The sequence below is a fragment of the Globicephala melas genome, chromosome 6 (genome assembly GCF_963455315.2).
Source record: "Globicephala melas chromosome 6, mGloMel1.2, whole genome shotgun sequence".
NCBI lineage: Eukaryota > Metazoa > Chordata > Mammalia > Artiodactyla > Delphinidae > Globicephala > Globicephala melas.
In genome coordinates this window covers 3,706,376-3,730,386 of record NC_083319.1, presented here as the reverse complement: position 1 = coordinate 3,730,386, position 24,011 = coordinate 3,706,376, and the positions used below count along the sequence as shown (strand labels likewise).

General features: G+C 56.8%; 1 protein-coding gene across 2 annotated transcripts in view; it reads right to left on the bottom strand.

The window, feature by feature from the left end:
- Positions 1-994: 994 nt before the first annotated feature.
- The window catches only part of OLFM1 (olfactomedin 1), a 35,725-nt gene continuing 12,708 nt past the window's right edge, over positions 995-24,011 (bottom strand). For both annotated transcript variants that reach the window (XM_060300225.1, XM_060300224.1), the window contains exons 3-6: positions 19,477-19,632; positions 16,763-16,982; positions 9,147-9,253; positions 995-2,692 (exon numbers count right to left, since the gene is read on the bottom strand). In XM_060300225.1, the coding sequence (XP_060156208.1) occupies positions 2,018-2,692; positions 9,147-9,253; positions 16,763-16,982; positions 19,477-19,632 (1,158 nt within the window). In that variant the 3' untranslated portion in view covers positions 995-2,017. The remainder of the gene's footprint in view (positions 2,693-9,146; positions 9,254-16,762; positions 16,983-19,476; positions 19,633-24,011) is intronic.

The following is a 24,011-nucleotide window of genomic DNA, read 5'->3' as shown; positions in this document are numbered from 1 at the left end:
ATGTTCTCAGACTGACTCCGAGAGTACCAGCGCCATGAACGCCAGCTACACCCCCTCTAAGTGCCACCTACACCCCTGCCTGGGGACCCGCCAGGTTCTTTCCAGGACAAGTGATGGCAACTGAAGAAGGCTGTTTTGGAAACACATCAGCCCCTCTGCTCTCTGGTTTGGGTGCGGTGCCAGCTGGGCTGAGCTCACGGGGGCTGCTGGCTTCTCCCCAGGCCCACATCACAGCCCTGCTGTCCACCCTGCCAAGGAGGCCAGCCGCCCCGGAGCAGGGGGAAGGGCAGGGGAGGGAGTGGACGGTCACCACATGCCACACCCTGCCTTGGCATTTAGCGCCAAGGCCGGTCCTGAACTGTCCTGTGAAAGGAGAGTTACTTTGACCTGTGCCTTCTCTGGCCATGTGAACCCCCAGGGCGCTCCAGAACGGCTCTGTCCTGCAGAGACCTCAGGGCCCACTTAGAGACGGAGCCTGGCTTGGTATCTGCGGGTCTGGCCGTGGTGGCCTGGGCTCCCCCGATGCATGAGGTTCTCTGTCTCCAAGGCTCAGGGACCCAGACCCCAGACAGGGCTGGCCACTCACCCCCTGGATCCCCAGTGCTCCCAGTGAGCGGACTGGCCAGAGAGGGCCGGGGTTTACCTTTGCCCACTTTTCGGCAGGGTCTCTGCGGATGCCCCCTGCCGCGTCGGAAGCGGGTGCTTGTCCCAGGCTCCTTCCAGCTGTATCTTGGAGGAGCCTGGCGGGGTGGGGTAGGGTGGGACTCCCAGTGGTGTAGCCCTCGGATTCAGATTCACCCAAGGAGTAGGGACCTCCAAGCTGATTCTCGGGCTCCGACCCTTGCGGGGGATGAGTGCCTAGGGACCCAATGGGGCTTGTGTCCAGCCCGTGCCCTGTCCTCTTCTGAGAGGGGCACTCGCTCTGGAATACGTCTGCAAGGCTCTGGAAGTCTCGGTCACTTTTAAAACCTTCTGAAATGACAAACGAAGCAAAAACATCTCCTAATATTTTTATTGTTCCTTAGATAACCGGATAGTACAAAGTTTCCCTCTTTTTTACTTAAAAAATGTACTTCCGCACACTGTTGCCCTCAAGAGCATTTCTTTCCCGTTGGAAACCGAAGTTTCCCTAGATGAGCCCTTCTCATCTGTGGTTACACTATTTAGATAATTTAACAAGAAGAGGCTATTTCCTTTCATGATTAGCAACGTGAACTTGGTCATCTCTCTATAAGGGCGAACACTGATGTGTTTTTTTTTATTTCTCTTCAGAAACAAAAACCATCCACTTACTAATCCAAACTACGGCATTGCATATACGACATTCATGGCATCAACTAAACAGACAAGTCACCACCTCGAGGAAACAACAGACGGACATTGCACGATGTATCTACGGGGTACGCGGATTCAAACGGTGCGGCACTGAGCCTGTCCACGCCACACACGCCGGCCACCGCTCTTGGGGACTAACTCGGGTCCACGGGCTACTTGGGGTCTCAGCACAGAGCATCTAAGACACAACACGTGGTCAAGGACGGCAGCGGCGATGAGATGCGAGTTACACTAGCCTACGTGGCCCCCTCGGCCGCCGAGCCAGGCCCGGGGGAGGGGGGCTTCAATGAGACACGACACTCAGGTCCATCGAGCTGACCATGATCTACAGACGAGTCCATGCGATCCTAACAGTGGGTTGTTCTCAGTAAGAACTGGCCAACAGTCAGTGCCTTACTTCTTGAGTATATTGACCAGAAAGGGGACCAGGGCGGGGGAACCAGGGAGCCCTGGGCTGCAGTTCCAGCCGTGTATACGGGGGCTTCTTCCCACACTGGCCGCCCTCCGGCTGGAGCTGGAGAAACGCGGGGGGCAACGCCACCCCGTGAGGCCGGAGTCCACGCTGCTGCTCCTTTTTCCAAATCAGCCTTGTTCGTCTCACCGATATTCACTTGGCAGCCGTCCCACAGGAATTTCCAGGTGGGTGGAGGACGCGGACCCTCGGCTTCCAGGCCGAGGGGACCTACAGCTCATCAGACCGGATGACGTGGAAGAGGGTGACGTTGTAGAGGATCTGGTGGCCGTTGTTCCAGGCGTACAGGGCGCGGTCCTTGGGGTTGTAATCCAGCATGGAGATGTGCGAGTACTTGTTCTGGAAGGGGATGTCGATGTACTCGTAGGTAGAGGCGTTGGTTTGGTAGGCGTAGTGGACCTTGGTGCCCCCCGAGTAGCCGTTGGTGACGTAGAGGGTCCCGCAGATGATGAAGGCCTCGCCGGCGCTGCGCTTGGGGTAGCTGGTGTTCCAGGTCTGCAGCACCTGCAGGGACACGGGGTCCAGCTTGCTGACGACGATGTTGCCGGCGTTCTGGTTGGTGGCGTAGACAGCCCACAGCCCGTTCTCGTCCACCATGAGGTCGATGTCCGAGTGGCCGCCCCACGCGTAGTGGTACATGTTGTTATAGCCGGCATAGTCCAGGCTGCGCGTCTTGAGGATCGTCTCTGTCTTTAGGTCGAACCTGATGACGATGTGACTCTGGAACTTGTTGAAGTAGATGGAGCCGTTGTAGACCACCTGCCCCGTGCCGGACCAGGGGTGCGGGAGGCGGTGGGACGTGAAATTGTCCGTGGTCATGAAGGCCAGCATCGATCTGTACTCGCGGACAAAGCGGTTGTTGTGGTAGCCGTCCATGTACCAGACCTGCGGACACAGCGGACCTGTCAGTGGTGCTGAAGCGGGGGGGACCCCTCCCGGGTAGGCATCCCCTCCTGGACTTGGCGTTTAGTGATTCAGCACCCAGAGAAGGAGCCGGAAGGACTGGGAGAGAACAGACTAAATAGGGTCACGTCCTTCCTCCAAACCCGCGGGGTGCCTTTCACGAGGGGCCAGGGCTGTCTCCCCACCAGGGGAGGAAGCGTCCAGCCTGGAGAAAGGACACCACGCACAGGGGTGTGGGGACCGACAGCCTGGGACCCCGCAGCCGCGCCGTGGGCGTGGCTGGCAGCCACCCTCTGCTGTTCCCGCCAAGCGGGTGTGGGTCATCTGGGAAGGCTGGCCCTCCAGGAGCATGCGGCACCGCCCTCCAGCAGGACGCTGTGGCAGAGGGCACAGCCGCCTGGGCCCGCAGGAGGACAAGTGCCCACAACACCGGGCAGTCTGCAGGGATGGCCGTTATCAAGGTCGCCAGGAAGGGCGATGCCCGATATCCCAGGGGGCGCGTGCGTCAGGCCTCTCCTTTCGTCCAGGCCCTCACAGCAGGCCGGACTGAACCACCAGTCCGGCGGGGGGACGTCATTAATTTGGCACTTGGGATGCTCTGAGCGTAATCACTCTATCACGCCCGGTCCTGGGAAGGTGCCTCTCCCTGAGGAATCCGGGCTTCCAGAAGGCTCTGACTGCTCAAATCAACCAAGATAACAAACCCAGTAGAGGCCCAAGTTTGGGGTCACAAGAAGAAGAGCTTTCCAATGACTGCTTAAATGCCAGTTGACTCGAAAGCTGTCTAGACTTTGCACAAAACGCTTTAGTCATTTTCAACCAACATGGGAGCAAATTAGAAAGCAATGCAGTTAGTCAGAGGAAAATCTGCCGGGCTAATGCCGTTCCCAGTGCGTCTTTCTGGCAAGAAGGCAGCTGCTTTTATCCGTCGAGGGCTCTGCCGGCTGCAGGAGGGATTAAGGATGTGGGAGTTTTCAGACACGGTATTGCGCATGCGTTAAAAATTAAAAAACCCCAAACGTGTAACCTTGTTCCTGAGACATCCATTCAGATGCTTAGAGGTAGATGTGCTTTTTGTTTTTAACAACATTTTTTTTAAAGGCTGGGTCTCATCTGAGGCTTTTCATTACCCTTAGCCTCCGTCAGAGCAGCCCTCGGCGATGCGGGCCACGTATTAGAACGGGGCAAGTGCAGGGCTGGGCGGAAGGTGTCAGAGGTCCGCCTCGCCTCCTCTTGGCTACCTCCCAGACGGGGAGCTCACTGCTTCTCTCAAGACTTAGCTCAAGTGACAGCCCCCCTCCGTACCCTCTCCTGACCGCCCCCACCTCAGCTCGCTCTGCCTCCGCCACGAGTGGGTCTTTGATGGTGGGGACCCGGTTGGGTTGACGCATCCCTGGACCCCCAGGGATCAACACCTCCTTCCTGTGGGCAGAGCTGCGTGAAGTCAGCATCCAATTTCTAAGGATTTTTAAACAGCCTTTTCCTCCGATAAACTGGCAAACCGGTCACAGTGGGCAACACTCAGAAAAGGCGATTTAGGGTGGGAGAGAAAATCAGCACAGGTGCTAAACATGTAACAACCAGCTCTCGGCCTGGAGGGTCTAGGCCGCCAGTGTGCAGAAGAGGAGTGCATCATGGGACCCCCGGGGCCCGCGATGAGGGCCCACCTCTGGCAGTGCCTCCCATCCCCACGAGTTCACTCTGATCTCACCTCAAATGCCTTGTCCTGCCCTGCCTGCTCCACGTTCCAAGGCTCAGATGGAATCCCGTCCCCTCCAGGATGCCGCCCAGAACCGCTGCATCTGAACCGCGGGGGCCTGGGACCAGGGTCCTCAACCTGGCTGGGTCTCCTGGGAGCTTTCACACCCCAGAACAATGGCACAGACCTTGGGGGTAGAGCCAGGCATCAGCTGGTTAAAGCTTCCAGGGGATTCTAACGTTCGGCAGGGTCCCTGAGACCACCTGCTCCGAGTCCTCAATTCAGAGAGGCCCAGGGGTGAGGGTCTCGCCCAAGGCCACATGGTCTGTTCACCAGAAAGCAGACTGCATCTCGCACAGGACACACCCACTGCCTGTCTTCGCTGGGCCACTTCCTCCCAGACTCCCGAGGCTGTCCTCTGAAATGCCCAACCGACCCCATAAAGCAGGTTCTGTTCACGGGCACAGACAGAAGGGGACGGCGACCTTCCACTCGCTCGCTCCTGGGCTTGACCACAATGCCCGCTTCACCCACCACCGCCCGGCAGGATGCCTCGGGTGGCCCAGGTGGCCATGCGCCTCCTGTTCTCCAAGTGATGGGAACTCGTTCCCTGCCCTCCGGGCGCTGGTGACCTCAGGGCCACGCTCCATGCGGGCTGCAGCTCCCTGTGGCCGTTGTCCTGCGGGAAGGACCGTGGGGCCCCAGGCTGAGGAGGGGGGAGAGCTGAGAACACACCGGGGAACAGAAGCCAGGGAAGCCCAAGGGAGAAAGGGGCCCTTGGGGCATCAGGGCTCAGAGCCCCCGCTGCGGGTGCTTCTGTCAGCAGAAGGAAGGCCCCCCGGGCGAGTGGCGAGAAAAGTCCCCGCGGCAGGTCTGAGGCCAGTGCGCAAGCTCCCCCACCCACGAGGGTCCCTTTGCCAGAAGAGATAAAACAAAGCCACCTCCAGACTCTTTCTTCGTAAATGTCGCGCCTTGAGTGGATGTGGCCTGCCAGCTCACTGGAATCAAAACGCCCAACACCAGCTCCCCTGTAAGAAAACCTGGGTATTCCCACATCCTGACTGCATTTCGGTTCCACACGGTGGAGTTTACGGAGAACGTGGGGTTTTCCTAATTGTCCCTAGTATTTTCATGTGCTTTTTTTTTTTTTTTTTCTTCTTTTGTGGTACGCGGGCCTCTCACTGTGGGGCCTCTCCCGTTGCGGAGCACAGGCTCCGGACGCACAGGCTCAGTGGCCATGGGTCATGGGCCCAGCCGCTCCGCGGCATGTGGGATCCTCCCGGACCGGGGCACGAACCCGCGTCCCCTGCATCGGCAGGTGGACTCTCAACCACTGCGCCACCAGGGAAGCCCCCCATGTGCTTTTTAGTGAAGAAGGCCATCTCGGGGCAGGGCAGGGCAGGGCGATGCTGTCGAGTCTGGCCCCATCTTACGTGATGCAGGGATGTACCCGGGAGGGGCGGAGCGGGGGAGGGAAGCCGCCCAAAAGGCCTCGCTTAGTAACGTGACCATGTCCTCTCCTCCCTTTGGCGGGGCAGGCATCTGTCACATGTCCTCCTGGCAGGACCTGACCTCAAGGAGCCGGCACGGGTGGGAAAGATGCTCTAAAGGGAGCCCTGAGCTGGACAGGTGAGTAGGGAGGTGGGAGGCTTCACTGGGGAGTGAGGCTTGAAAGGGGGGCGAGGTCAGCAGCCCCAAGACCGTCCCCGACCACACGAAACAGTGTGACCAATGCAGTTCGGATAATACGACCTTCAGGAAGACAGATTCTGTAGGAATAAAATACCTGGATGGCTGTGACACTGTTTAGATGACAGAGAAGGACTTTTAAACACTAAACTGAGCTCACTGCTGTTTGGGAGATGAGAGGTGTTCTAGTGAACACCCCTCTGAACATGAACTTCCTGGGGGCCAGAGGCTGGCTGGTCCCCTTACCGCTGTCTGATGGGAGCGGGCCTGGGACTTCTACGGTGGAAGCACAGCTGTTAAGAGGGATGGTGGATGCCGGACCTTAGAAGGGTCCACAGTCAGAGGTACACGCCTCAGCGTCTTGGTCTCCCGGGGGAGGGACACAGCCTGGGGTGACGAGAGCATGGCTTCTGGAACTCTGGTACCATCAGAAGCTTCTGGACAGGGTGGAGGACCACCGGAGCCCAGCCAGTGCCTACACACAGGGGGTGCTTAACGAACGAGCTAACCTGGTTCTAACAGGTCAGCACAAAGGCAGGGGCGCCCGAAAGCCCCTTGGAGGGCTCCCGGACAGGGGTCCCAAGGCAATTCCCCGCCCTGGCTGTTGGCCACACCCCTCTTTCCTCGCCCTCTGTGGCCTCCTGCACTGAAGCTGACACTGATATTTTTTTGGGGGGGAGCGAGTTATTGGTCTCCTGTGTGTGATCAAAACTGGACGGAAAATGGAAAAGATCAAAACAAAAGAAACCAGCTCCCTTCTAGATCAATGGCAGGACCTGGGGACGTGTCACTTAGCAGGCTGTGAGCTGGTGGCTGTGCTGATCTCACGGCATGGGGCGGGACTGCCGACTGCCCACAGCTTTGGAGCAGGCCCCCAGGGTCCCCTGCCAGCGAGCTGGTCCCCTCCCTCCCTCCCCACGCAGTCAGCTCCCACAAAGGCCCCCCTTCCGCCTTCCTGCTTGCGCTCTGTCCATCACCAGGGCCCCCTTTCCTGGACGGTGATCAACTCATCAAGCAGAAAAGAGATGTCTAATTCCCCAAAGCACCCATCACCGCCTCGACGGCTTTGCAGATGAACCTACATCCTCACGGTACGGGGGTTCCAGGAGCCCTGATACGTGATCTCTGAGAAATCCTCTAGACCGGGGTTCGTCCTCTGCAGCACCAAGGTCATTGGTTCCAGCTCACGGATCCCAAGAGGCCTGCTGGGTCAGTGGGGTGTGTGTGGTGGGGCAGGCAGGGGGCAGGCAGGAGGTGGGGAGAAGGCAACGGAGAGGAGGGTGACTTGGGAGACTCAACCTGGAACATCGCGGTAAATAAAAGGTTAATAAACCCACCGGCCAGCCTTTCCTGAGACCTTGGGCAAGTCACGTGACCCTCCTGGCCCTGCGTTTTCTCATCAACACAGCAGAGACACCTATGATCTCCGGCTGGAGGGCAGCCGCGGGACCAAACCAGGACAGGCACAGGTGCGCTCAGCGGAGGGCTGGGCACACGTGTCGCTGCGTCCTAGAAACCAATACTTCCGCTTGCATTTCAATATAAACATCACGCGCTCTTTCACGTCTGCGTTACTGGTATTATCACTGACATCTGCAGCAAGAGCACACTCCTAATCAAACTGAGAACCAAAGTGGTGTTTTCCAGGGGGATGCAGATGAAACTGAAGAGTAGTCAGGGTAACAACTGGCCAATCAAATGGTTCATTGGTAATTAACTGGTAATTAATTGGCCAATTAAATTCTTAGAAAACTTCCAAGGACCAGCTAGCCGTCACCATTCAGAAAATAAAACACAAAGAAACTTCACCCCCAAAATACCGGACCTGGTCATTTCCCGGGTTGGCAGCCTGTAGCCGGCCCCCTCCTTCCAGAACTCTCTGCCTGCAGACCCGGGGATGAGGTCTGGGAAGAGGCTGCTGGCCTGCCGGGGGGTGGGTAAGGAAGGGGAGAGACGGGGGTTCCTCCCACTGGAGGTTGTGGGATAAAAAGACAGACGCCCAGATCGCTGGAAAGCCCATCGTGGTCCCCCAGGCGTCTTCCCCAGAAGGAGAATGTGCCGCTTCCTGATCTAAACAGAAGCGATCACACTGTCTAAAGGGTGGGAATGGGGCTGGGGGAGGAGCAGACATCAGAAGTCTCAAGATCCCTCTCACTGAAAATCCTCCAGACAAGGCTCAGAGGTTCTCCAATTCCTAAGCTCCTTTCTCAATCCGCCCAGAGGAAGAGTTGAAGTTTTTTTTTAAGTGTTTATTTTCTAAACGTCCTGCAGGCAAGGGGCTGGGTAAGAGAGGCCCTGGACTGTTGTGACGGTTCTCTCCGGGTGCCAGCGGTCAGGCTGGTGGACCACCAAGGGACAGGGATGCCCACAGCTCCTTTCCTCCAACCGAGAGCCAGAACCCTGGGCGTTCGGAACCTCCCTTCGCTGAAACGCTCCCAAAGGACGCTGTGGTGATGGACGGATGTTACCCGGGCCCGGTGGGCCAGGTGCCACCCTCCCAGCCAGCCAGCCCTCTGCTCCCCACGCCCCGAAGGGACTCCAACGACAACGCAACGCAGCCCCCACCCCATCCCGATCAAGACAGACGCGCCGCTCGGTCGTCTCTCTCTCCTTTTATGAGGTCTTTACCCAGGGAGGGAGAGTCTAGAAAAAAAAGAACATGGCTTTTCTCCTAAATCAAAAAAGAACATGAGTTTCCATCAGCCATGAAAGGAATGGCAAATGAAACGCAAATGAGAAGTCATTAAAACAAGAAGGCCTGACCGTGCTGTTCCCCAGCGGAGCGGGGGCAGTGCTGTGAGCATGGGAAGGTTTCAGCCCGAGGCAGCCCCTCCGCTCCCAGGGGCAGAGCCGCGCGTGGGGAGGGGGTCGCAGGCGTCCTCGGACCCGCCTCCCTCGCCGTCTGCGACTCTGCCTTAGTACAGGGACCTCGGCAAGGGACCTGGACCTCTCCCCAAAGTCCCTGGAACCCCACCCCGGGGGCACCAAGTTTTGCTCGTCCACACCCCCCCCTGCCCCAGACCCAGATCCAATGAAGGAAGCACTTACCCTGTTATCACCTTCTGGGGCCAGAGGGTCCGTCATCCAGGACCCAAACCTCGAGCCGGAGGTCTTGATGGTCACGGGGTCACTTATGCCCGTCAGCTTGCCACACGCTGTAAGAGAGGACACGGCGCAGGGGAGTGAGTGCCTGGGCCCAGCCCCAAAGGCGAGAGAGGCCACCACCCCCCTCCCCCAAGCAGAGAGCAACGGAGGCCAGGGCGGGTGGGGAGAGGGAGGTGCAGTCCCCTGGGCCTCGGGCCAGGGGTGCCAGGGCCGCACCTCCCGATGGGGCAGCCAGCCTCGCCCAGACGCAGTTTTCTCCTCTGGGAAGCAGGGGCGGCAGCCGCTGGACCTCCTAAGGAGAAAGTGCATCCGCGGTCCAGCACAGGAGGAAGGACGCTCCTTCCCCCTGGAGGGCCTGTGAGCTTCCCTGCAGGGTGACAGCAGGCTCCCTACTGCCTGGAGGAGGTGCCCAGGGGCCAGAGGGCTGGGATTTGAAGTCACTGACAGAGCAGAGAGCACGGGGGTGACGGAGCCCTCCCATCGCACAGATGGAGGCGGGAGACAGGCTGGGATGCACTCGGGGCCACACCGACACTCGGGCATTCCCGACAGCCCAGCGCCCTTCCCACTGCCCCTGATAGCCCCGGGCAGCCACCGTGCCCAGCAGAAATCCCCCTCCTGCCACCTGGATGCCACCCTGTGTGCGTAGCCCTGAAGCCTTCCGGAATAAGTCAACTCAGCCAGCCTCAGAAGGCCAAAAGTTTCCTGACCCTCAGAAGCCGACTGGCCCCCTCGACGTAGGCAGTGGGCCCTGCCCTGCGGGGACATGTGCCGACTGGGACGCCCTCCCTTTCTTCCAGGCCAGGCCTGCGTGTAACTCCCCAGCTCTGCCTGCTCTGCTAAACTGCCACTGTATTAGCAGACGTAGGGGTCAGTCTGCAAAGTTTAGAGGAGACCTGCGCGTTTTCAGAAGATTGCCAGTGACTTGACCCAGGGACCGTGGTTTAGCCGGGGGTCATCCCGCCAAGTGAGGTGGCCCGGCCTCGGGGAGGGGCCCATGGCCACCTCTGCACTGTCTGGGGTGCCTCCCACTCTCTCCCCAAACTTAAAGTGGGGCAAGCAGATCCATCAGCATCATTGAACAAGACTGCAGAAGTGGACGCCCTGGACCCCCAGCCCAGTGCCTGGGGCCTCTGTCTCTTTGTGTTGTCAGGAGAGCTTGTATCTGGGCAACGCGGAGGCTTTGGACCGGGATTAAGAGCTGACTGCAAAGCAGAAGAAAGGCGGCTTTACAGCCAAATTCCCATCAAGTCACGCTGCCCCGCTCCTAAGCCCCAGCGGTGCCGCTCCCCAGGCTGCTGCCTCTGGCCCAGATTCGAAAAAGGAACTCAACTATTTTTACTCGCCCATCCCTTCCCAGTGTATATTTGCCTGTTCCCCTTTCAGGAGGAATTGCATACTTTTTCCCACTGAAATACTGTCCCCTCAAGGCCGGCCCTGTCCACACCCTCCATCTGAGGGAGGACAGACAGAGGACAAAGGGACTGGACATTACGTGCAGGTCAGCCAACATCTACAGCAACCAGAAGTAAGAAAAAAGTGGGTCCTTGGAAATCTCGCGAGAGCGTGCACGCCCATGAGAGCCCCAGACCAGGTTCTCATCCCACGAGGGTTTTGAGAATTTGGGGTGGGGTTCCCTGAGGGTTCCGTCTGGAGGAGGGAGGGCAAGGGAGAAGCAGGACACTAGGCTGGTCTCCCCCCAGCACCCTCTTTGTTTCTGTGACCCTGGGGGATTCTGGGCTGCCCCCGGGAGACAGCAGACCCTCCGAACTGGGTGGGAAATGCTAACAGGGGCCATCGAACACCAGAGACAGCTCATCTCCCTGCTGCCCAGAGGCCAGCAAAGTGCCCCGTGTGAAGGTCCTGTGCAGGGCCTCCCCACCGCTGAGTCAGGGACAGTGGTCCTGTCTGCCGCCCGGAAGGAGAAGTCCCAAGGCACCGTGGCCCCAAGGGTGTCACGGATCGGGGGCCCCGGGTGGGATGCCTGCTGGTGCCCCATCGCGGGCACACTTCCCAGTGAGACGTCCGCTCACGCCAACGCCCTGCCCGGCCTTCAGCGGCCACACCCGGCCTGGGACGACCTCCCACGAAGGAGACAGACATCCATCCTTTACATCACATTCAGAAGGTGACGCTGGCGGGTGAGGCCCGGCTCGGCCGCCTGCCCAGCTCTACTCGCCTCCCTACCTTTGCTCAGGCCCACCCTCATCGGGACAGCCAGACCCCCACCCCGCTCCTGCCCTCCTGTCTTCTGTGGCTGGACCCACACCGATGCCTCTGCAGAGCCCGCTCCCTTCTGGACGGCACCCACCCTGCCTCCCCGACCCAGGCTGGGCCTGCACACCCCCTGGGCGTGGCCCCGGGCGTCCGAGGGTCTCACGACCCCAGGCAGGACGCCCCTCCCCCTCGCAAGGCTCAGCCTGGGGGAGCTGTCCAAAACGAACGAATGAACGAACAAATGACTGAACAAATGACTCAACTCTCAGAACTGAGAGGTATAAGTACCCATCTCCCAGAAAGTCCTCGTCAGCCCACTGCTTTGCCACGTAACCCGCCAGAGGGGACGGGGCGGGGGGGGGGGGAAGGTGGGCCGCCTCTTCTGAGGGCGGCTTCCTTATCTGCCAGAAGGATACCCACCCCAGAGGCAGTGGTGGGAATTAAAGCAGTTAACCAGTGGGGAGCTTCTAGAAGGATGCCCGTCACGCATAAGTGCCCAGTGAGGCCAGCGGCCATGGATTCACACTGAGACTGTGGCCATGTCCAGGCTCGGGGCTGCCCCGGATGGTCCCACTGCGTTCAGCCCACATGTGGCTGCAGAGAAGGGGCGACCGTCTGCAGGGGGGCCGGGGGGCGGGAGGAGGGCGTCTGCACCAGCTCCAGCCCCGCCTTGCCCTGGGCTGAGGTCTCCCCCAGTGCACCCTGGCCCGAGGGGCTGAGCCCACCCTCCCCCAGCCTCTCGGAGGGAGCCTTAGAATCACGGATGAGGCAGCAGAGAAGGGCCCAGCTGGCCCGTGAGGCCTGCTCGGCCAACTCCTGGCTGTGGGCTCGGCTCTCCACTGGGGATGGAGGCTGCCCGCCCTGCTTGAGTCACGGAGTTATTTTTGGTTCTCCATCCAGACTGGCTGTGCCAAGACCTCGGGAACTGTCAGGATCTAAAAAAGCCCCACGGCAGAGCCGCGAGGCAGAGTCTTGGCACGTTCCGTTCACGAAAGTGGCCCTCTCTTGTCACGAGCGCTTGGGCTTCGTGGATGGGGAGGGAAGGGAAGCCGAGCAGGTCCATCTCAGAGGAGGCTGGGCTCCAGGCACAGCACCCTCAGCTGGGAGGGCCCTAAGAGCCCAGGCCGGGTCTCAGGAGGGGGGCCGCCTTACAAAGCTGGGAGCCTGGACAGAGCAGCCTCCGCAGATGAAATCCTCTGGTTCCCGCTATTCCTAGAAGGAGGCCACTTCTGAACAACAGCCCGAGTGACCTCTGACAGGAGCCTGAGCGGGCCCCAGGGCGACGTGCCCGCCAAGGAACCGGGCCAGAGACCAGATTGAGGGGGCTGACTGCTCCACAGCAGGCAGACGGGTCCCGGGACCGCCCGGCCTCCAGGCCCATCTGCCTCGGTCCCAGCTTGTATCCCTAAAGACTGGAGAGTTAAGCTGGAAGAGCTAGCAGAGCTGGGAGCTCAGACAGACACATGTCCTTGCAGAAGAGCTAACCGGGGACGGAGCAGCCTCCCTGCAAGCCCAGGCCCAGAGCCCCGAGGGCCACCCTGGACGCCCATCTCCCCTCCGCACCTGGGCAGGGACGGGGACGCTGAGAGACCTCTTGCGATCCCAAGTACTTCCTGGAAGGAACCTGGGGGGACACCTGCCTGCCTGCTGGGACCACTGAGGTCACTGCCGTGGGCGGCACCTGGACTCGGGTCCCCTCCCTCCTCGCTGTCCTAGTCGGTCCCCTGCAGACTGAGACACCCTAAACTTCCCTCTCAATCCTGAGTGTAAATCCGCATGGGCTAACTTATCCACCGTCCTTGGGAGCAGCTCACTCACCCGGCTCCATCCCGGCCTCTGGGGAGGAGGTAAGGGCCCCTCTCTCTGTCTCCTCGACCTTCCCTACAGAGGCCTTTAGCACCGGAGAACCAGGACGGTCCAGCTGGGGGAAGCCCCGAAGTCAGCCAGTTCCCCTCATTTTACAGACAGGACTGAGGCCTGACACTAACGGGCATGTGCCATGCCCGGGACACGTGCATGAGTACCAACGACGTTCCGCATCGGATCTTAAGTCTCTGCTTTTGGCTGGTCTAGCTGCTGGGGCCTCTGATTCTGCAGGCTCTCCACGGAGTGGCAGCAAAAGCTCAGGGGACGGGGTCGCCGGGCAGCTCTGCCTCTCCCTCGCCTTGCCCGGGAACCAGAGGAACTGCAGGGGAGCCGTGGACACCCGCCTCCCTTCCGGATGACGCCCAAGAGGTGCTGAGCCCCATGTCCAGTTCCAGAAATCAGACTTTCAGATTCACGTTCCGGCTGGGAACGTGAGGAACACATGAGGAAAAACACACAATGCCATTTAAATGGATTTAAAATGGAAACAGAAAACCAATGGAACCTGCAGTCCTTGGTTTTTTTTCCCCTGTGTACGGAATTGTCAGCAACATCACTTTGAAGAGAATAGAGACCTAATTAAGAGCACTGTGGGGAAACTGCAGGGAGACCCTCTTCCCCATCATTACACCAGGAAGGTAACCGAGATGCTGTTCACCAGAGCAAAAGGAATCTACAGTCAGACTTCAGACCCAGGAGGCAAGAGGCGGAGGTGACGGGGGGCCGGGGGTGGGCGGGGGAGGCCGAGGGAGGAACTGCCGGCCTCGGAGACACTGCATCATCAGGAGTCCTAACCGCCCAGGACAGCATCAGTGCTGACATCCCCTGTTCTGTGCTCACCGGCAGCCTCCCAGCAAAGAAACAGGCTGCTAAGATGGTACCTATTTGCAAGACTAAAATAAAGACTAAAATAAGCAGCCGCAGGTATTGGTTGGGTCTTTAAGTTACCGAGCTTGAATGAAAATGGAAACCTAGGAAGCGGGAGAAGTGACAGCAGCTGTATCTACGTATTACCTGTTGTCTGTCTACCTACCTACCTACCTACTGACTTACCTACTTACCTATCTACCTATTATCTGTTGTCTATCCAACTACCGACCTACTGACTTACCTACCTATTTACCTATCATCTGTTGTCTATCTATCTACCTACCTACCTATGTATTATCTGTTTACCTACCTACTTATCTATCATCTGACTGTCTAACTCCCTACTGACCTACCTACCTACCTATCGGTCTAGCTGTCTCTTTACCTAGCAATCATGTCTAGCTATCGGGTACTACGTACCCACCTGCCTACGTGTCCTATCACCACCTGCTCTATGCTGGGCACAGTGCGCAGCCCGTGACGCGAATGGTGTCTGTGGACTCACACAGTGACCCCAGGGCGCAGGGACTCCTACGCCTTCAACTTACAGACGAAGAGGCGGCTGAAATTCAAAGTGGTCAGTGCCTTGGGTGAGCCACAGGGCCACTGAGTGGCACCTACCACTTTAGGACACTGCCTCCCCCAGATGGGGGTTCTCAGTTCGGTGTTCACCCACATCACCCACCCGAGTGCTGGTGAAAGACGGACCCCCACCCACCTGCCCGAAGACTCAGCAGGTCCATCTACAGGTCAAGGTCTTTGTGAGTGCAGAAGTGACTGCACTCAGTGGTGGAGAACAGGGCTCCGGGGGCCTCTTCATCCTCTCTCCTTATTTCAGCGGCCCAAGGGGACCCATGTGAAAGCCCCAAGATCCCAAACCCTAAAGTGAATTCACCCAGCTTCTAAAAATAGGCCGAGTTCGGGCACGAAGGCTGCTCGTCCGGGAAGGGCAGCATCCTCCCGGAAAGACCCTTAGCTTCTCATCCGTTGTACCTTTGCCCCCTCTGAATTTCCACTTGGCTCCTTCATCCGTTAATCGGAAAATGTGAAGGTTTAATCTTGGTTTCCCACTGGTTTCTACACGGTCTGTCTACCGGGGAATAAAAATGCTACTGTGGAGAAATAAGTAACAAAGAAACCCCCAGGGGCCGAGAGCCCCCAGGGGAAGCGTTGGAGGGTCTGGAGAGAGGTGACGGGAGCTTAGGGTAGAGCGAGCTTTATGGGTAGAAACCCAAAGACAGTGCCCACCAGAAGTATTCACGCAGTCCCATAACCACGGATAAGCCTGATAACCAGTAGCATTTCAAACATTCCCGCTGACTCCCGAATGCTGAAATGGGAAGAGCTGGTAGAGACCGTCCAGCCCAGACCCCCTCCCTGGGACTGTCCCAGGTCACCCAGTCCCGGACACATCAGGACGTGGGTGCCGTGAAGCACATCTGAAGAAACGCAGCAGATAATCCCTCACGTGATGCAAGTGTACAGATCACAACGGATTCGTCCTAATGCTCTGAACAGCGCTCACCGCCCTCTCCCGGACTGGGGAGCGTTACTAGGGCACCTAGAACGGCATAAAAATAAACTAGACGTGGGAACCTGTTCAAACAAAAAGGCTGGCTGACTCGACCTTCTTGCCCTTTGAACGTTCTCTCTCTCCCACTTAATAGCAATGGGGATTTTTTTTTAAAGTATTTGTTCTTTGGGGATGTTTTAAGTTTAAAATAAGGCATTTGTAGTGTGTGGGGGGCGGGGGATGAAAAGGGAATCAAGTGAAAACATCAGATAAAACCTAAAGGAAACTTTTTCATAAAGCAGAATTACCCTAAAAGCTACCCTAAGTTACTCTAAAAAGTAAACCCTATGAAAAGGAACAACCTCTGTGTTAGAGAACAGTGGGTGCAAGGGCCAGCCAATCTTTCCTAAGAAAACCTGAAAATGGAATTGGGATTTAAAATGTGCTACTTAAAAGTGGACTCCGACGCTGACACGTTAAGATTTGCTAAAGCAATTAACACGGAAGTGGATAAGGCGAGTGGGTATCAACCACAAATAAGATTCCGAAGGAGCCCAGGGGCCGCTGGCTCCAGTCCCACCCCTTCCAGGCACCAGGAGGGACTCCCTGGCTTGTTGCGAATGGCAAGTCTTCCACTGTGATGTGATGGATTTTTCTGCATGATTCAGTATCTCAGGGAGCTCCATCAGCCCTCGTTCACAAGCTGGAGGGAATGTTAAGATGTACGTTTCCCGCTCTATGAAAACCTGTGTCTTAAAAAGTCACCCAACACACACATACACACGCGCGCGCGCGCGCACACACACGCGCGTTCTTCAGATGGTAGGTAACATCTAACGTCATTTTTCCAGATGTGCAGCTCAATGGGCTCTGTGAGCTGGCCTCTGCACAGGATTGGACAAGGCCCTAGGACAGGTGGTGCCTACTTCCCTCGGCTATCTGTCAAGGCAGCCCTACCCAGGAGCCCTAATCCAGCCATTGCTCCCTGACGCCAGGCGGGCGCTGTCCACTTCAGCACCACTCCCTAAGCCTGAGCGAGCTGAGTGGGGAGGTGGGCGGTGCAGTGCCCCGCCCCGCAGGGTTCTGGGCCTACCTAGTTTTTGCATGCATGCACGGAGCCTTTCTTCAAGATTGGACACTCTGCTCTGAAGTTCATCGTAGTCATAGGCGCCAATTTCTTCTTGCAGCTCGTTAAGCACTGACGTCAGATTCTGGACCTCCTCTTTAAACTGCAATACCAATTTGGCATCGGCCTTGTACTCTTCCAACACAGGTATCAAAGGCCTAAGTTCATCCATTTTCGCTTTTATCGCCTGCAAGGTTAAAATAAGCTGGGTTCAGTGCGATGCGTGCAAAAACTTGTAACACCCTGCCTTGGCCTGGCTTCTCCCTAGGTGAGGGAAAATGTCCACACTCCCACTTTATTTATAGATTGATTTATTCTGGTCCACAGGAGTTAGAAGAGCATATTAAACAGTCTTCAGAACACCAACATATTTGGGAAAGGTCTTTATTGTCAGTTTAGAATGCAACATCTGAAGGTTACATGCTTTAAGTCACATACACAAAGTTTCTTTTTTTGTTGTTTTTTGTTTTTCAAAAAATGCATTGACAAGGGTTCAAACTGTTCATGAAATGCATCTACAGTCGCATGCAAAAGAGATCCTGGTTGTATTCAAGGTTCCTTAGGGGTATGGTGCTAAGTAACGGGAAATGATAGTAAAAATGCAGGGTGCAAAAAAGCTCTCTGGCCCTCTGTCATGGTTACATGGGAGTGGACTGCTTCTTCAGTCACTGCAGCATTGAAAAAACTCTTTTAAGTTAGCCCTGCAAGCAAGAAAATGAAAACTGTTGAAGAACTAGCTCACTAGCCTGCCTTAAACAGATAGCCATTAACAGACAAATATCTTCACGGTCACTTAAAAAGAAAAATCACACTTCAAGGCTAGAGTCAGTCCAGACAAACTGCTTTAACAGCTAGGTAGATGCCCTCACAGCAATTTCTGCCGAAAGCGTTTAAGGCAATTAAAGTGTGGTCAAAGGCAGGGGCTGCTTTTCCTCCCTCAGAGCCATAGTGCCCCAGATCTGGGAAGTGGGACAGAGTGCTTGCAGAGAGGATGTAGCCCACAGATGCTGAGGACACCCTGAGAGGAATGTGAGGCTACCCCAGAGAGGGGAGTGCGGGCCTCACGAGGAGAGACACAAGCTCTCTGGGGTCGGGCAGGTCAAAATCTCTTGCCGAGATAATTCTTGATGACACGTCTGAAGCGAGGACATGTCCACCTGCGATAGGCTCATTTCTCCTCAACAGGTTCAACCTGCTATTATTTTATTTATAATATAGGTTTATAACTTCATTAGCTTGCCATCTCATCTATATAACATATTGCTTTTAAAAGCGAACTAGTTCTTGCTGCATGCCGGGAGCATACATCAAAGGAAAACATTAGCATAGAAAGGGCAGGGAGACCTAGAAGCATCAGCAGTTTCCAGTCCAGCGGGGCTGTGTGATTTGACCCATTCATTTACATCTGAGCTAGGTTTCTAATTAACATGCATGTATACCTCAATTAAGGGGCATATAATTTGTCAATTGAACCATGCTGAAGCTGAGTAAACTCTAGGTGTATATATACATATTTGTACATCTGTATATATAAATTTAGGTCAAACCAACTCCGGCTTTAATGTCCAGAGTTACATGGAGAAAAGGAACACATACGGGGAAGTGAGAAAGATGTTGGCATCTCTCTTCCTTCCCTGAAAATCTACAGTGAGACTTGTCACAGCTAAATTAGGTCAGATGTGAAGAATTGCCTTGAGTGATCCCTGCTCAGAAATGGCTGTAATCAATTAAGCTAATCCTTGGCTAATGTGATTCACCTGCAGCAGCTGTTGAGTCGGGAAGGACCAATCACGTGCCTTCCCGGCTAATCTGCAGCTTGGCTGGAGATGCTGGGAGCTGGGGCCCTGGCCTCAGAAGCTAATAGGTGTGAAAACCGCACCTCAACTCTGCCCCTTTCAAGGTGAGTTTTGCCAAACCAGGGTGAGGGCAGGTGGCCTCTCTGTTTCCAAGGAGTGCTGCCCTTTGCAAGGAAAAGAGCATCCTTGCTGGGTTCCTTCCTGGCCTCAAATTGCTATTCTGGAGGGAGAGTGGGAGCATGAAGGGGAATCATGCAGTCTCAGAGGAGGGGGAGGGGGAGAGGGGGAGGGGAGGGGGAGGGGAGGGGAGGGAGAGGGGGAGGGGAGGGAGGAGGGGGAGGGGACAGAGAGGGGAAGAGGAGGGGAGGGGAGGGAGAGGAGGAGGGAGAGGAGGAGGGGAGGGAGGAAGGGGAGGGGAGGGAGAGGGGAAGAGGAGGGGAGGAGGAGGGGAGGGGAAGGGGAGGGGGCGGGAGAGGGGGAGGGGAGGGGAGGGGAGGAGCGGGGGAGGGGAGGGGAGGGGAGGGGGAGGGGAGGGGGATGGGAGGGGAGGGGAGGGGGAGGGGAGGAGGAGGGGAGGGGGAGGGGAGGAGGGGAGGGGAGGGGGAGGGGAGGGGAGGGGCAGGGATGGGAGGAGGTGGGGAGGGGGAGGGGAGGGGGAGGTGGAGGGGAGGGCAGGAGAAGGGGAGGGGGAGGTGGAGGGGAGGGCAGGAGAAGGGGAAGGGAAGGGGAGGGGGGGGAGAGGAGGGGGGAGGAGGAGGGGAGGGAAGGGGATGGGAGGGGAGGGGAGGAGGTGGGGAGGGGAAGGGGAGGGGGAGGTGGAGGGGAGGGCAGGAGAAGGGGAGGGGAAGGGGAGGGGGAGGGGGAGAGGAGGTGCAGCACAGGTACCTTGAACTGCCTGGCCAGGTGTTGCTTATGACTCTCCTCCACCTGTTTGAACTTGGACTCCAGTCCTTTCATTTGGCTCTCCATCTTCTCCACGTACTGCAAGTCCCTCTGAGTCCGCCTGTCCAGGACCTCTATGGATTGAGACATGTTTTGCACCTGTCAAAAAGGCAACAGATTCAAGGACGGAGCTGCGGCAGGTGCCTGCAGACCTCATTTGCCTCCTAACGAACGACAGTGACCTTTTCCACATGGCCAGCCCACTGGGAGCCAGAAGCGGCTCGTGCGTGACTTACTAGTTAATCACCAGCAGCAGGGATTGTTATGACCAAGAACCCCCCAAACAGAGCAAATTGGTTCGGTCAACATTTCTTCTGCCATCTTCCAGGACGTGTTCTTACAACCAGGGGTGCAGGGACCTCTGGTTCCCTGTTGGTCATAGCTCCAGGCATATGGCTTTGGGTGATTTTTTTCTTCTTTTTTTGGGGTGCGTGGGCAGGGGATTGTTTCTAGTCTCTTTATTCTGCAGGATGAAATCAGTCAGGCAGGCATAAACACCAACAAAGATGAACAGCATAGCTGGGCTTCCCCCACCTCCAGGCACGGACCTCTTTCCCCCTAAATCTCACTGGGTGTCTCGCTGAGAGGGCTGATTGCATAAGCGCAGTGCTCGGGAAGCAGGGGACTGGGCTCCCAGAGTCTGCATCTTGCACGCCATCCATCACATCCCACAGTATCACAGGTAGATGACTGTTCTGAAAACACGTACATTCAGAACAGAGATTCAGGAATCAATCCCCCAGCAAATGAAGAATCTCTGTTCTGCACCTTTACGGGCAGATCTGAATTGGGTCTAGCCTCAAGATGAAACTTTAATATTCAACAGGGTTCCAGAGAGCTTCAAAGGAAAACAATTTTAGTGCAGCCACCTGCCAGTGCATTTTATTTTCAGGAAACTGGCTTGCGCTTCTGTGCCAATGCATTTGGGGTAGCAGGGAGGTGGAAAAGGCTCAGGGTGGCCAAAGTGCTGTTTGGGTCATTGTCTCAGAATCGAATCCAATTACCAGTGGGAAGATACCTCCATAACCGCAAATCTTCATTTCTGTTTTCTTTTTTGCTGAATTTGCAAATACCCTCCCTTTTTTGGAACTAAATCATTTGGGTATGAGGCTTAGCTTTGCCTGGTCAGTAAAAGAAGAGATGATAGTGTGGTTTGCACTTCTTAAGGTATGTCCTTCACCCCCCGCAAATAAAATAAATGAGAAAGAGAAACCCAAAGGAGGAAAAACTGATACCACTCAGCTCAGCGCTTAAAAATGCCTGGGATTCTCTGGCTTGTTATTTGAAAGTAATGCACACGTATTCAGTTTAAAAATTCAAGTTTGTAAAATACAGTATGTGGGTGACTCTGACTCGCTCTGATCCTTTCTGTTTCGATGTTTTAGGGGAAACTGAAATATACTTGCTCTGTTACCTCAGGTCTTCCTGTCCCCCTCAACAGTTTGTTCTGTCACTTTGAATAACTGAGGACTTCTTTTGAGAAAAGCTGTATTTCCCTTTATCCCTCCAGGCCCAGCCCAAATGCCACCTCCTCCAGGGAAGCTTCCCTGATGAGCCAAGCCAGAAGTGGCCGCACACCACTTGGAAACACCATCACCTTGTTGGCACCATGCCTGCACGGCAGTGACCCACACCCCTGTCTCAACTGCCTTGCTGGACAACGGGGGGAAGTGGACAGGCCTCATTGCAAGCGCAAGGCCCAGCACCTAATGCACAGCCGTAGGGCGGGAGGAAGGAACAAAAATGACAGCTCCAGTCAAGACCCCTCCTCCTCCTCCTCCTCCTAGGGGGATTCTTGATGGACAGCAAAACCCACAAGGCTGCCGCTAAAACCTGCCGAGCAGACGCTGCGGGACCCTCGCGGGCTTCAGCCTGGTTCTGCTGGGGCCACACACAGCCCTTTGGGCTGTTCAGCTGCCAGAGAAGGATGCTTTTAACACATTTAAAAGTTTTTAAATTAAATTTGAAATTTAGAAAACATATTTTCAAGATGCTAAGTCACTCAGTCGCTTTAATACGCCCCTCCTATAGTCCTTCCCCGGCGGGACGAGCACCTCCCTCTCCGGCTGACCAGAAGGCAGGTAATCAAGCCCCCGGCCTCCATCACACTCCTGCATCTTCTCTGAGCTCCCGGTCTAGAGGCCCCGCCTCTGGGCGCGTCCGTTCTCTTACCTGTAGGATGTGTCCCCGAGGAGCCAACTGAGGAGTTCAAGGTCACACAGCTACCAAAGGCACAATCCCCCACCCCGCCCAAGGTGGCTGCAGGTGCCGAGGGGGGAGGGGCGGCAGCAACCTGCCCACGCAGCAGACACAGCTGGCCTGGAGGCGACCACTCATCGCTAATACTTATGGGACGTTTTCTACGTTCCAGGCACTGCTGAGCCCACTGCGTTATGGATCTCATCCGATCCTCACAAAACTCTGGGAGGTGGGCGCTATTTCAAGTCTCATTTGACACAGAAGGAGACCAAAGGCTCAGAGAAGTTAAGTGCCTTGGCTGCTGTCACACAGCAGACAGCCACCATGCAAAGCCCGGACCGACTCCAGAGCCCACACTTTGAAGCTCTGGGCCATGAGCTTCTTCAAAGAGAACAGAGCCTGAGGCCCCTGCCCGCCCTTTGCCATGGGTCCTCAGCCCACACGCGGGGTGAGGGCCTGGCTTTCACGAGACACTGGTGCTAGGTTCCTCTCAAGACCGCAGGCCAGTTCAAAGCAGCACCTCTGGGCTTGGGACCGAAGGCTCCACCTTTGGGGGCTCCTCAGGTGGGTTGGAACAGGAGGCCAGGCTGGAGACACAGGCCCAGCTGGGACCACAGGCCCACGGACAGAACAGATGCTCGGATGGTGCCCACCGAGAAGGAAAGAGGAGAAGGAGGCTGGGGAAGGAGTGAGGGACGCACAGCCCTGCCCTTCTCACACAGCAGCCAGGCCCTCTATACAAGAAACGGCTTCTGCCCCGAGAAGTGGCGGCAACACAGTGCCCACAGTGCACACAGTGCCCACGAGTGTAGAAGCGGGCTTTAAATGTCTAAGCAGTAACGCTGTGCTGTGCACAGGCAGGAAGGAGGCCTCCGAGGCCTGTGTTCCCAGGGGCTCACAGAGCTTTCTGGAACTGACCACGGCCTCCCAAGGGCTTGAGGGGCCACCCCCCAGCCGCCCGAGGCCCCTCCGAGCTCCACCCCCTCCTCTGCAATGATGAATAATTAAAGGCCCAATCAGGCTTCGGTCTAGTCTGGTGTCAATGAATGTTTGTGGAACCTGTTACACACATTTTTCTTTCATTCTTTTAAAGTGATTTACTGGGGTGACCAAAGACAGCAGCACAAAAACGCACAGGTCCTCAGAGGGGAGCCAGGCGGCAGCTGCCCCAAGTCCTCCTCCTGCCCGGGCCCCGTCCACACAGCAGGGCCGCGACAGCCCCAGGGACGCCCCTCTCTCCCCACTGACTTCAAGAAAGGGACCTGCTTTGCCAGAACCCGTGTGAGGGTCTGTGCATGAGCCGGGCTTGAACCGAACTAGACAGACTCCGCCGGCTGCCGGGCCTCCCCCCGGGGTGGTGGCTCTCCTCCCAGCACAGGCCCCCCAGCTGATGGAGAAGTCTCGGCTTTACTGAGGGTGTGTGTGTGTGTGTGTGTGAGTGTGTGTGTGAGTGTGTACGCACATGCAAATTTGTGTGTGGTGTCTGTGTGTCTGTGTAAGTGAGCGTTTACGTGTAACATGTGTGGTGTGTAAGGTGTGTGTGTACGTGTGAGGTGTGTGTGGTGACTGTGCATACGTATTTGTGTGTGTGGCCTGTGTGTATCTGTGTGTTCTGTTATATGTGCTGTGTGTGATGTGTCTGTCACGTGTGCGTACGTGAGCACGTGTGTGTGGCGTGGGAGGTGTGACCCCTCTCCCGCAGGGCGTGAAGGCGCCTGATGTGAAATGCACCCTCTCCCCGGGGAGGGCGGTGAGTGGAGTACTAGGGCCGCCGTTTCTCCTTCTCCCCTCAGTAGCTCCCAGGACAACCGGCGCTCAGGTTACCTGAGACCCCAGGGTTCCCAGGAGGAATGTTCCAGGCAGCGGGTTGCCAAGATCCATGGGGAGTGCCAGCCTCCGTGGGGGGCAGAGGTCGCGGGCCAGGTGGGAGGCCGGCCCCGGGTTTGAGAGCCAACCCGGCTCCCTGCTCACTGGCTGTTTGCCTTGGGAGAGTCAGCCCACCTGCCTGGACCCAGATTTCCACTTCTTAAAACGGGGTGAAAACCTCGCCACCTTCACCTGGCTCTTGTGAAGATCAGGTGAAATAACAGATTCAAACCGCAAGTGCTGTGCCCAGGTGGGTCACAAAGGTGACGATTTAATCTGCTTTTGCACCGGGAAGGCAGCCATGGGCGTGAACGCCTGGCCTGGCTGTCGCCGGGTCCAACCACTCAGCAGCAGGGGGCAAAGATGCCACCCAGCGGCCCTGCTTCCGGGCTCCGAGGGAGCTCTCCCAGGTT